The sequence below is a fragment of the Nicotiana sylvestris genome, chromosome 5 (genome assembly GCF_000393655.2).
Source record: "Nicotiana sylvestris chromosome 5, ASM39365v2, whole genome shotgun sequence".
In the NCBI taxonomy this organism is placed as follows: Eukaryota; Viridiplantae; Streptophyta; class Magnoliopsida; order Solanales; family Solanaceae; genus Nicotiana; species Nicotiana sylvestris.
The window spans coordinates 179,199,048-179,211,938 of NC_091061.1; the positions used below are offsets into that span (position 1 = coordinate 179,199,048).

General features: G+C 36.2%; 1 protein-coding gene across 2 annotated transcripts; it reads left to right on the forward strand.

Annotated features, from left to right (window-relative positions):
• The first annotated feature begins 440 nt into the window (after positions 1–440).
• Positions 441–12,105, forward strand: LOC104211219 (nicastrin). Of its 2 annotated transcripts, none has more exons than XM_009760237.2 (16): positions 441–712; positions 2,404–2,523; positions 2,618–2,732; positions 4,722–4,804; positions 4,884–4,960; positions 5,857–5,934; positions 6,305–6,376; positions 6,488–6,561; positions 7,378–7,510; positions 7,663–7,734; positions 8,057–8,176; positions 8,773–8,844; positions 9,399–9,536; positions 10,539–10,623; positions 10,733–11,177; positions 11,595–12,105. In XM_009760237.2, exons 1-16 carry the CDS (start codon positions 646–648, stop codon positions 11,857–11,859), a joined length of 2,016 nt encoding a protein of 671 aa, XP_009758539.1. In that variant the 5' UTR covers positions 441–645; the 3' UTR covers positions 11,860–12,105. The 2 variants fall into 2 exon arrangements, with proteins under 2 accessions (XP_009758539.1, XP_009758540.1); XM_009760238.2 differs by having other exon boundaries at positions 10,736–11,177.
• Positions 12,106–12,891: the final 786 nt, after the last annotated feature.

Genomic DNA, 12,891 nt, shown 5'->3' on the forward strand with positions numbered 1-12,891 from the left:
TCAAATCGGTTGTTATATAAAGTGACAAATTTCGTCGTTACGTAACGACAGATTTAATGATACGATACAATAAAATTTAAGTAATAATCAAAACAAGCATCGTATTTAAAGTAACAATACGATACAATATAACAGGTAACAACCATCCAAACAAGAGGTATATTTTTTTTTACTTTTGCTATTGTTGATGTCTGGTGCAGTTTATGATGTTGCAATTTCTTGGATGTTAAGGAGTTAATTGTTGATTTCTAGTTAAGATTTTCTCTTTGTTCTTGTTAGCGTTAGAGTTTGTTACTTAAAGGACCAATATTTCTCAGGAGAAACTTCAAGAGACCATTTTAAACATACCTAAAACTTAAGGGACACATTTTGTCATTTTCCCAAACCCTTTTTGTACTATTTTCCCTTATCGTCCATATATGAAATTTTCAAAATTCACTAGCAGTAAAACTCCTGCTCCTGGTCCCCGGCGACGATCTCCGATCACCGGAACATTTCAACTCTCCGATTAGTCAACATCTAAATTATAACCAGTGAATCGAAGGGAGAGAACCCACAAGTTCTGAACCGGACAAAAACCGTGTCCATATGGTCTAGGGTTTAGTGTTCTAGAAGCTTCACTATAACAACAACTTCACTTCCGTCATGGACGATACAAAGCTCTTAGTTTTTCTTCTCTGCTTCATTGCTCAGTTTTGCCTCTCTATCTCAGGTCACTCATTTTTTTTCTCTTTATTTTTCGCGGCAGCTTGAGTTAACAATGAGGTGTTAATGTTACTGTTTTGATAGATATGTTAATCAACTTTTGTTATTAATCAAATTAACAAATCACTAAGCTGATTTTTTTTTTATGTTAAATGAAGTGCAGATATAGATTTTAACTTAGCTTAGATTGCCTCTCTTTCTCAGGTCACTTTTTTTTTTTTCTTTTTTTGCAAGCTTAGTTTTTCGGTCAATAATCAAATTTTCAGTCAATGCCGAAATTAAGGTGTTATTTGACAACAATGAGGTGTTATATTTACTATTTGATGTAGATATTAATCAATTTTGTTATTAATGGAGTTATCAAATTGCTAAGAAAGAAAAGGAAATTGATTATATGTCAAATGAAGTGCAGATGTGGATTTTAACTATAGTGGAAAGGTAGCTTTTTATGAGCTTAGATGTTGAAAGATTGGATTCAAAGAGCATGGCTTTTGGACAATGATTTGCTTTTATGATGGTGGTGTCCAGGCCAGTCAAAAATAATTTCCTCATGCCTGGCCAAAGAGAATTAGAACTGCATGTGAGGAAGGCGTGTTGAATACATAATTAAGTAAATAAAAATATGCTCTCTCTAACAGCTTCAACTTGAGTTTAAATGGAGAAACATGGTCACTGAGAATTCATATATTCAACCCCAACTTGTTTGGGAATTGGAATCAGTGTTGTCAAAGGCTCATTCGAGGCGCGCTTAATCCCTAAAGCTCAAAAAAGCTCAGGGTATGCACTTCGCCTCACTTAGGTTGCACTTCAGTGTGGGCAAGGCACTAAGGTGTCCGCCTCATTGCCTATAAGTTATATATTGAATAAAGCGGTACAATACAATAAATATGATTGGCGAAAAGATATATTAATTCTTGAGGAAATCATTATGAATGAAATTGTCACTGCTTTCTTGCATTACATATATGTTTTTATTTTTTTTCTTCGTTGTGCCTTTTTTGACTAAAGCCCACACTTTAATTGCGCTTAAAGCCCCGATAGACTTAACCACTTTTTAACGCTTTTCGCCTTTGACAACATTGATTGGGATTGAGGCTTAGTTGTTGTTGTTGGTATCCGAGCAAATTTACCCACACCTCGACTATTTCATCGAGTACTTGTTAGTTTGTTACCGGCACAAGTACCAGATAACTCTGCCCACCAAGGCTTAGGCAGGTGGGAAGAAATAACCTAGTAATTGTTTTGTTTTCTTATTTCTCTCTTGACATAGAACATGAGATATTTCATGTACTTGAGATTTTCTGGAACTGCGTAGATCAGGTAATTGGAAGCCTATGTTAAACTGGAGCGTAACTAAGTTAACAATAAAGGAAGTTAATGCAGCTAGATTATGAAAAAGAGTTTTAAGAATCTTAGTGTTTTTATTTCCAGAGGAAAATCCATAACAATGCGGAAAAAATTATTATATTGGGAGTTTTAATCATTCTAAGGAGCACGGCTTTGGTTGGATATTTGAGTTTGCATTTGCTAATTAAGGAAGAAACAAGCAAGCTGCACTTTATGTCATTTTACCCTTCACTTCAGAAAGCATTTTCCTGTCCCGTGTTCTTCACTTTAAATGCATGTCTTCATTTCGTTCTTTAGCTTCTTAGTGATACTTTTGTATAATATATTTTTGCATTTTATTAATTTGAACAGCATCAGACCAAGTGAACTCTTTCCAGTCAGTTCCTGATCTTGAGAAGTCAATGTACATGGCCATTGACGGGTATCCGTGTGTACGGCTGCTAAACCTTTCAGGGGAGATCGGTTGTTCAAGTACGAAGTATGCGTTTAGTTGCATTTTTCTTGGTCTACAAGATGGCTGATCTGCTTTTAATTTACTTGTCTAACTCTTCTTATGCATGGCTAGACCCTGGGCGTGCCAACATAGTTGCTCCAGTTGCTAGGTTCAAGACAGCAAATAAGTTGGCTGAGCCATCTGCATTAGTGGTGTCTATAGATCAATTTGAGGAACTCTTTGGAAGGCATGTAGATCTCTCTCTTTGTAGTTTTTTTGGACCAAAGATTGTGTATCTTCTGCGTTCCTTTGAATGTAAAACGCTTTCTGTTTTAATATTTTATTTAAAAATTTTGAGTCATGTAATTGTTGGACAACTTTCCCTGTCGTACCGCTCCTTCCCACATTCGCCAAACAGTAGAGCCTCTTTGAGTGGTTAATGAGGTTGCGGTACTTCAAACTGTTCCACTCTTTAGTTCTTCTTAATGTGCACCTTATACTCTATTTTCTTTTGGTACAGATTTATCAATTGAGTGTCTAGATGTTAGCAAATGTTGACCTATCAAACAAAGAAAAAGAAAAGAATAATTCGAAAAATCTTCCAGTTCAGAAAAGAACACATCTATAGATGGAGCTTGAATCAGAAAAGATGTACTATCGTTTGGAGACTTAACTTAAATAGCTAACTGGTTGAAACCCCTGCTTGTGTTTAGCTCGGATGAGTCAGAAAGAATTTTGGAACTCCCACGCCATAAGATAAAGAAGCACTTTGCCATCTTTAGATATGCATCTTGTGTGATCCTACACTTGCTTCTTTTAATATTTATGCACATTGAAATTCTTTAATTTATATTATCTTTGTTCAGTGTCAAAAGCTGGAAACTAATGAGGATGGGCAAATAGGCTAGCATGGATTTTACATCATAAATTAAAACTTAAAGATAATCTATATTCTGAATCATTGTTTTTCGAGCTCAAAAAGGAAACTTGTGAATCGGACCTTGTAGGTAGCAGTGTTATTAAAAGTCATCACTTCGTCATTTAAATGATGAGGTGATGTGAAGCGATATCCCTTCAGGGGTGAAGCCATGCACTTCAAAGAAGTGTGATCTCTTATGTCAAGGTTCTGAAAATCAATGTTCATTGTGGTTTGGGTTATGGATCATTTACACTCATCATTCCAGGAGGCTTTAGATATAGGAAACTAGGAATAGAACCAATGCTGTTAAGCAAACTAATGTGCTAATGAAAATCTGGAAAATTATACCCCATAAGTTGATATAAGCCTCCCTACCCCTTAAAACATATATCTTGATGCTGAAGGCAAAACTACTTTATGATGACAGACCTTATCGTGGAGAAAGTCTATGCACCAAAAAAGAAAAATGACTTTACAAGATTTTTGCCGTCCCTTGCTAAAGGATTTTTGTAATTTGCTAAATGGAAGCGTGAAGTTCACTGAATAGTCATATCCAATTGGCAATTTATAACAAATAACATTCTTTTATTTGATATGTTGATTATGTTAGTGATTAGGGAGTAGACCATAGAGGGACAAATTGGTAAGAAAGTGGCAACAAAATTGAAGAGTAAACAACTACTTTGTTGTCACCTAAAGCGATGAGTTGTGTTTTGCCAAGGTAGTTTTTAAGGCATCTGTAGAACGTTGTCAGATGCAGGCTGCTTCTTCGTTTTTATTTAAAGTGGTCCATTTAATTGCATACTTTAGGCCATGGTTGTGGCTAGTAAAGTCTTTTGCATTCTCTAAGATATTTATGCGTGTCAAATATCAGATGCTATAGTTAATTACTTAATTGTGGACTCTCTAGTGTATATTCACTTGACAGAGAGCAAAAGCTTCATGATTTGCTTTAGGAAAAGCCTGAACATTGTCATTTATAGCATCTTGGTATGTCTCCCGCATATGAGCGAGGTGTATATGCTGAACTTCTCATGTGTGACATACATGCTTTTGTGTACAATCGAATTGGCCTTTTGAAGATGTCTATGCACCAGATTTTAACACAGAATATGGATCCTTTTTTTTTTGAGATGATAACAGTTAGAACAAGGATCCTTTGTTAGAATAAGAAAATGACATGCAAAATGTTTTGTTATATGCCATTTTCATACATTTGCTAAGTATGCAAGTTTTTTCCTTTGTTGGACTTCTGCCTTACCACAATGGGCACATCATCTATCTTTGATTGAATTCAAGTAGTGTGTTGTGTTTCAGGTTGTCAAATGATGCAGAATTTTCAAGGCATGTCGTCGGTGTATTAGTTGAATCAGGTTCTCAGCTTCAGAATGGCTTAAAAGGTAAGTATTTATGTCATTTTTTCTCTTATTAGTCTTTCAATGGATTATGATAACTAATATGGCCCTTTTCCTTTTACAGGATTTTCCCCTGACAAAAAGTTTCCACAAGCTGAATTCGCTCCATATCGAAGTGGCAGTTTTGAGTGGAACCCAATTGTATGTTGCTGAGAACTATTATGATTGTAATCTCTCAAACGAAAAAGAAATATTATGACTGTACTTCTCTTTGTTTGAGTGATTATTAAAAAAAACATGGAACAATAATTCATTTTAAATGCAAATATAGCACCAGTTGTTCCTGTGCTTCCCTTTTATTCGTGGTGCTTCCATCCAAATACACCATTAGAGTTCCTTATCTCTTGATAGTTTATTTCACTCTAGGGCTTGCTCTTTTGAAGCACACCATGATATGTTAAGCTAAATGAAATTTATAAGCTCCCCATGGTGAACCTTGTCGCTGTTACCCCAAGAAGTATGTTGTTCCTTTTTTGGAACTTTTAGTTTTGATCTGTGGAATGAAGGCAAAGGATTTGTCTACTACTTTTAGCCTGAGACAGCAAGCCAAAGTTTTTTTTTTCTTTCTTCTCTTTCTTGCTATTGCTTCATGATTAAAGGAAAGAAACCTCTAAAGCAATGATAGGAATGCTCCTTCTTGCTTTGCTCCCCAGATTTCCTCTCCCCAACTCCATATTCTGGGTATCCTTTTAACAGTACATTGTACGTGGTATGGTCTAAGATTTATGGTTAACTAAGGATGAAATCTGTAATAATTAAAAAAATTGTCATCAATGTCCTTTTACCTAGAGCAATACGATATTCCACTCAGTTGTATGCTCTTTGTAAAGAACTATGTTTTTGTATAAGATCGTATATCTTTTGTATGTGTCTTATGTCCAAGAGAAAATTATCAACGTCATCAAAATAAACAAATAAAATAAACAAGTAAATAGATAAATGCTCTTACAATCGCTTGTAAATGACTCATCCCTTTATTCAACTTTGCATTACCGAACCTGTAAGATAAAGTAAATGTTGTCGTCCTTAACTTGCAGGGATCTGGATTGATGTGGAAGGCTTACAACTTTCCTGTATTTTTGCTTTCAAACAGTAGCACATCGGCCTTGCAAGAGGTTTGTTATGTTTTTTTATCTTTGTATATCTCTGCTCCACATTTAATTTGTCCATAAAGAACTTTTTCTTTAGTTACTATGGTAGTTATTAATTACATTATGAGCTCTTTAATGGATGCTTACTAACTTCTTCAAGAAATCTTGCCATACTAAGTTTTTACTACTGTTGTTTTTTAAAGGTGTTTATATGCCAACATACAATAGACATTACTGCCTTCAAAGTAATTATTTAATGATGAAAATGGGAGGGACGAGGGTATCTAAGATACTTGGCATCATGTTCTGGCTGTGTCAAGAAAACAAATGTTTCGAAATGAAAATGTCCACAAAATTTTCTATTAACGTAGCTTCTGCTTGTTATATGGTGCAGATTGCTTTGAGAAATGAGAAGCGAAAGAAATCATACACTGTCGATGTGGCCGACTTTAATCTTGTGATGCAGGTTAAAGATTATTCATGTTAATAAAGATTTGGAAAAATATAGTCCTAAAAGTTCCTTGATAGTCTGATATTTTACTTATGAAACTTGCCCATATTGTTTCCTTTTTATCAGACAACAAAGTCCGGGACTCGCGATTCAGAATCTTGTCTTAGAGAACAAACTTGCCTTCCATTGGGTGGGTACAGGTAAGATTCTTTCCAATTTATTTAGCTCTTAAGATTCTCAGTTTACTCTTGAACAGATTGAACTACTATCCATTTCCTTATTAGTTTTCCAACTAGAAGCAGATTCAATATGAGGCATTTTTAGTGAAAGATAATATTAAGATCACAATTATGGTTTAGACCTTAACATTGACTACCATATAAGGTATCTTAAAGCAGATGTAATTCACGTATTTTGTTGTTTGCACTTACCATCTCTCCTTTTGGTTTATTAACTGATGATTGATGTTGTTATATGGCATTTTATATTTGGTGTTCTTGAGTTGTTCGGTTATAACTCACTAAAATTAAATAAGAGGAAACCACTCCTTATCCAGCTCATGGTAGAAAAATATGATTCAGGATATCCTGCTAGTATTTCTTTATTTCGTAATGGAATCTTATATACTGGATTTGTAATTTTTGGTTTGGTTCTTCTTCTTTGTTCTTTTTCTTGGGGGGGTGGGGGTGGGGTGCTGGTTTTGCATCTTCTGGTCCTATATAGATTCAGTAGGATTTAAATTAAAATGAAGGTTTCTCAATAGATCCTTCTCTTTCCATGGTGTCTTTCTATATCTTGTTGTCTGACCCTCCTGTAATTGATAGTGGTGCACACATGGAATCCTTTACTCTTGTTTCACAGGCAACTGAATGCTAAAATGTTATTGTCTTTGCCTTGCCTTTTTCAAGTAGTTGATGCGTAGGATCCGACATTATCTTGTCTGTAGGGTCTGAAACTCTTGCCTATAGAATTATCCTCAATACCTTACCTCTAGTATGCGTAATCTGTAACAACAGTGTCTGGTCAGCGCTCCCACCAATGGCCATCTCATCGTCAGAGAAGGCAAAGCCTGTGATATTGGTTGTGGCTTCTATGGATGCGGCTTCCTTTTTTCGTGACAAAAGTATTGGTGCAGATTCACCTATATCTGTGAGTTACTTCTTCTCAGTTGTTATTTGCATCACTGTTGTAATGGATTTTTTAATTATGCTTCAATTTGCTTGCACTCTCAAAGCTAGATTTTTTTGCACTTCTTATTTTCTTCTTAATACCATGGATTATGTGTACAAACTTCTCTCTAGGGGTTGATCTCATTGCTGACTGTGGTGGATGCTCTTTCACGTGTTGATGGCTTGAAGGACCTTGATAAACAGGTGGACATACTGTTATTTAATAAACATGCCTATTGTACTCATTTCCATAAGTGTTTTGATTTTCCTCGTTAGTTCTGGTTTTTGTGCATTACATCCTTGTCTTGGCGAACACTCTATGTGGTGCAAGTCCTGTGAGACTATCTCCAGCTACAACAATGTACAGGCTTTTGTGCAAATTATTTTAGCATTTCTTGTTTTAGTTTTTGTTTCCTGAACAGTTGTTATGAAGAAACTCTTTCAGTAGCTTTGTCTGCTAAGTCATATGCATCGAATGCTGTTTATTAACCACTATAATGCATAATCTGACATTTTCCTTTTGCAGCTTGTATTTGCTGTTTTCACTGGGGAGGCCTGGGGCTACCTTGGTAGTAGGAGATTTCTCCTTGAGCTTGATCAACATTCTGATGCTGTTAGTGGACTTGACTTGGCACTAATTGAAACGGTATATCTTTTCTGTTGCATGACTTTTGCGAGAGTGCATCAATGGTCAAAGCTGCTTACATCAGGTGTAAACTTGACAAATGATATCATTATTGGCATGAGAGTTATAGATGTTAGAAATATCCCAGAGAACTACTCGTTTAACCTGAGGATCTGAATACCTAATATGCCTATGATCTAAAGTATAGAACAAATTTCGAACAAGGTAGAGGGGCCCATTATCCACCGAATTTCGAGCCATGCGCCACTGGTCCTCAGGGATTTCTCAACTATGAGAAAAGAAAGTAATGAACAAGTAAAACCTCATCTATTCAAACCCTTGTCTTCTAATAATCTCCAGTTTCTGCTGATTGTTATCCCAACCAGTTGTTGATTGTCTAACCATTCCAACATGTTCTAGAAATACTTTCTCCACTGTTATTGAGTAAAAATGAAATTTAACACTTATTAGTTAATTAATGTCTGGTGGGTCCTTTTAGGTCCTTATGAAATATGTTCAATTTACAAGTTATGTTACTATATTAATGTATTGAGAGGCCACTATTAAATGAAGTATGTGCATTGATGCGACTGTTATATTGGAATTTGTTTGTATAGGTTCTTGAAATCGGATCAGTTGGAAAGGGTTTCGCTCAGGATGATAAAACATTCTTTGCTCATAGTACAAGTGTAAGCTTTTTCCTGCTTGCTAATTTGTTTTTAAATTGCATCAAATATGTACATTCCCCTTTGCTGTTGCACATGTTAGTTTCTACTCTATTGTGTTTGATTGCTCATTAAATTGGCATATTGTCCATCTACCGTTTTCACTTTTTTCTTTTCTTTTCAAATCTAGTATTTCGCTTTTCACGCAGTGTGCATAGCCTTTGATTCCTTGTTATGTATGGCTTCTTGATATATGGGATGTTTTTTCTTTACTATTCTCTTGCTTGTTTAAGCCATAGAAGTTATGATATATGGACATAGTGTTGATGAACTGGTTGATTGACTGGCTGGTTCATAGAGCTGGTTTCTTTAGAAGTAGGCACAACTCACAAGCAACCGATACCTCCATGTCTTACACAAATGCTTAATTGAGAAAAGGAAGAATATTCTCCCTTGATGAGAAAACATTTATGGTAAAATTTCCCCCTTAATTTTCATCCATGAAATCCCAGATCACAGTTGGTTCTTCAATTAGGATGACGAATAATTCACACACTGAACATGATTCACTTTTGCAGGAGACTGCCACAAATGGAACTTTAAGTGCCATCCAGGATGCTTTAGGTTCGCTTAGGACTCAAAGCATTAAGATCTCAAGGGCAAGTAAATCAAACCCAGGGTTACCCCCATCCTCTCTGATGTCATTTCTGAAGAAGGTTGGTGAAAATGCCCCAGTATTTTTGTTTATAAATGTATTTTTATATTTTCTTTGTGCCTTCTGTGATCTTTATTTTGATCTACCCTATGCACTTTCTCCTTTTAAAAGGAAACTACATATGGTGAATAATATGAAGGTAGGAGAGATAGAAAGAGTATACAAATTAGTTTCTGCACCTCTTACAGGTAACTATTCAAAAAAGAAAAGGAGTCCTGCATTGTCTGTTTGGTTGCCACTAGTACTTTGTGCGAAGTTCGTTCATACCCTGGATTATATTGTAGTACATATATACGGCTTCTTCAAAGTGTTAGCAGCTTATGATCTTGGACACTTTTTTAGCCTCCCCCTTCTGCTCACACAATAGGCTTTTATGCTAAATTAAGCGTGAGTATAGCTTGTTTAGAAATAGCAGCCTAAGGTTTTCCTGATAAAGTTCTCTTTCTCAACATCTTGTATTTATGAATTGCGTCTTATTGTTTTTTTGGTACTTTATTTTATGCATTGCGATGATCTGTGCTCCAATGGTCATTTTTGCTTTTTTGTCTTTAGACTCTGATATGGTGGTGGTGGTTGTCCTCCGGTGAAAGGGTGGGGCACTGTGTGTGGGGGGGGGGGAGGATAGGATGGTGGCGGAAAATGGCTGAAGGGAATAATGGAATTGGAAACATCCTGCGAATATCTGAATGGTGTCTGCTTTCTTTATTGCTTTAGAATAGAGTTACTTGAGTATGAGCAGAAGTTTGGATAATGAACTTTAGTAAGAGCAACAAAGATATGCAAATTATTGACCATTAACAAGGTCTTTGATGGAGGATTGCAGGTTTGTTGATGATGATAGAATTGAAAATCAGTTGCTATCAACGAAAAGAGGAAAAAGATGTATTAATTGAATGAGAAACTTTTTACCAGTTTGTCCTTATAAAAAATAAAAATAAAAACTTTTTACCAGTTTGTTTTATCTAGCTATGTGGGAGCCTATTTATTGTTTCTTCTTAAACAGAATCCAAAGACTTCTGGGGTAGTCCTTGAAGACTTTGATACTGCCTTCACTAATAAATTCTACCACAGCCACTTGGATGATCTACGTGAGTTGCTATTTTCACTCTTTGGATTCCTTGCCTTTGCCCGGATTAATTCATAGTACTGTTGTATCACATAATGTTTTCTAATTTAAAATATTATTTTCCATGTTAGCAGTGAATATAAACTCCTCGGCCATAGTGGCCGCTGCTTCTGTTGTTGCCCGAAGTCTGTACATTCTGGCCAGTAATAAGAAGGAAATTAAAACTTCAGCTTTGAATACCATCAACATAAATGCCTCCTTGGTTGAAGAACTCCTCGGCTGCTTGTTGAGTTGTGAACCCGGATTATCGTGTGAACTGGTAAATCGCTACATCGCTCCCTCTACAAGTTGCCCAAGCCATTATGTGGGAGTCGTCCTGGGGGAACCTTCCTCTCAGCCATATCCTGGTAATGTGGGCGATGTTCCTCGGTTTGTGTGGAATTTTCTGGCTGATAAAACAGCTATCCCTTCAAAGAATTTGAGCTCTACTTGTCCAAAGGGCTGCAGCGGCAAAGGGGAAATGTGTGTCAAAGCAGAGACAGATGGGAAGGGTGTCTGTGTCATTTCCACAACCAGGTAGTTGCACAATTTTAATTTAAAATAAGCTCATGCCGCCTTATATGTTAGCAAAAGCCATTGCTTTGTTGCTTTAAGCAAGGAAGCAAGCCAAAACCCGATCTATTCTTCCTGTCATAAGCTTTTACAACTACATTGACTTCCATAGCTGATAAAAAACATAGACGGTTTGGTCAGCTTGCCTATTTGTTCTAACAAAACAAGGAAAAGGTTAACTTTAGAATTTTCTTTTTCAAAAAGCAAAAAGCTTATGAGGATTGTTCACTTTCCGCCTGTATATACTTTTGTCGGTACTGTGACTGGATTTCTAGGCTGATTGGGCTGTCTTCATAATGTAATTTACACCATTGTTGTTCGACGGCTATATAGTGCTATTCTTGCTCTTGCTGTGAACTCATCTATCAAATGTAATTCCAGGTACATCCCAGCATACTCAACTCGATTGAAGTACGAATCTGACACTTGGGAGGTTTTACCTCATAATTCCTCCGATATCATGGGAGAAGCTGACCCTGTTTGGACAGAGAGTAACTGGGAAACAATAAAGCTTCGTGTCTACACAGTACAGGACACTAGATTTGACACTTGGATTCTGCTGCTAGGTATTGCTGTTACAGTTTTGTCATACATTATAACAGTAATGGCAAAAGCCTTCATAACAAAGGCCTTGAAACGAGATTAGCATAGAAATTCTTGATAAAACATATTTTTGTTGAAATAGCATTCTGATTGCTTGTAAAGCACAGCCTCGCAAAATGACGAGAAGGAAATGTTATTCTTCCCTGTTATATTGCTTAAAACACAAGGTGAAAAATGCTATGCAATTGTATGCTCCCACCAGGGTGAAGAATTGTCGTTGGCATTGCGGACAATATTGAAGTGTAAGCTGCAGCCATGAGATATTTAAAGTTTCTAACATGTCAAATTACATCACTCTCTTTTTCGCATATTTGTGAATAAAAGCAGCTTGGAACAGTATTTTACAAGATCTGGGAAAACATTAGACTGATTTCCCAAGTTCTCGAAGGATAATTTCGTGGCGCAGAGGAGTTGGACTGATTCACAGCATGTGATGGATACATTTTTGTGGATCGTAGGGTGTGTTTGGTATGAAGGAAAACAGCAAATGTTTTCTGGAAAATAAGTCATTTTGCTAGCAACCAAACACTAAAAACTAATTTCTTTGAAGAGTCCTTTCCATTTAAAGGACGAAAAATGACTTCCTTCGCTTATGTTTTTCTTTGATAGCCCATTGTAAATAGTTTCTAAATTTTAGAATGTTGAATAGTGAGACACTTTCTTTTGAAAAATATTATATTTTCGGGAAAATGTTACACACCCTTAAAATTGGTTGATTAGCTTAGGTCTAATTGGCAATGGGTAAATGCTAAGAAATTTTTGGGTAATTTCAATCCAGTTTCTCAGTTCAATGCAAGTACTAAAGAAACTTTTGAAGATATGCTGTGTTAGTATTAGCCTGAGATATCAATTCCGAAGTGGATGCACCTATATATCCAAAAAGGACAGCCCGGTGCACTAAGATCTTGCTATGCGTGGGGTCCGGGGAAGGGCCGGACCACAAGGGTCTATATATCCAGAAGGTAATAATTCGTATACTCCTCGGTTCACACGACACAGCTAAATAATACTCCATCTCTTTATGAATTTTTAGAAAACTAACCAAAATGGTATTGAAGCTTATTGTCGTCCCCCC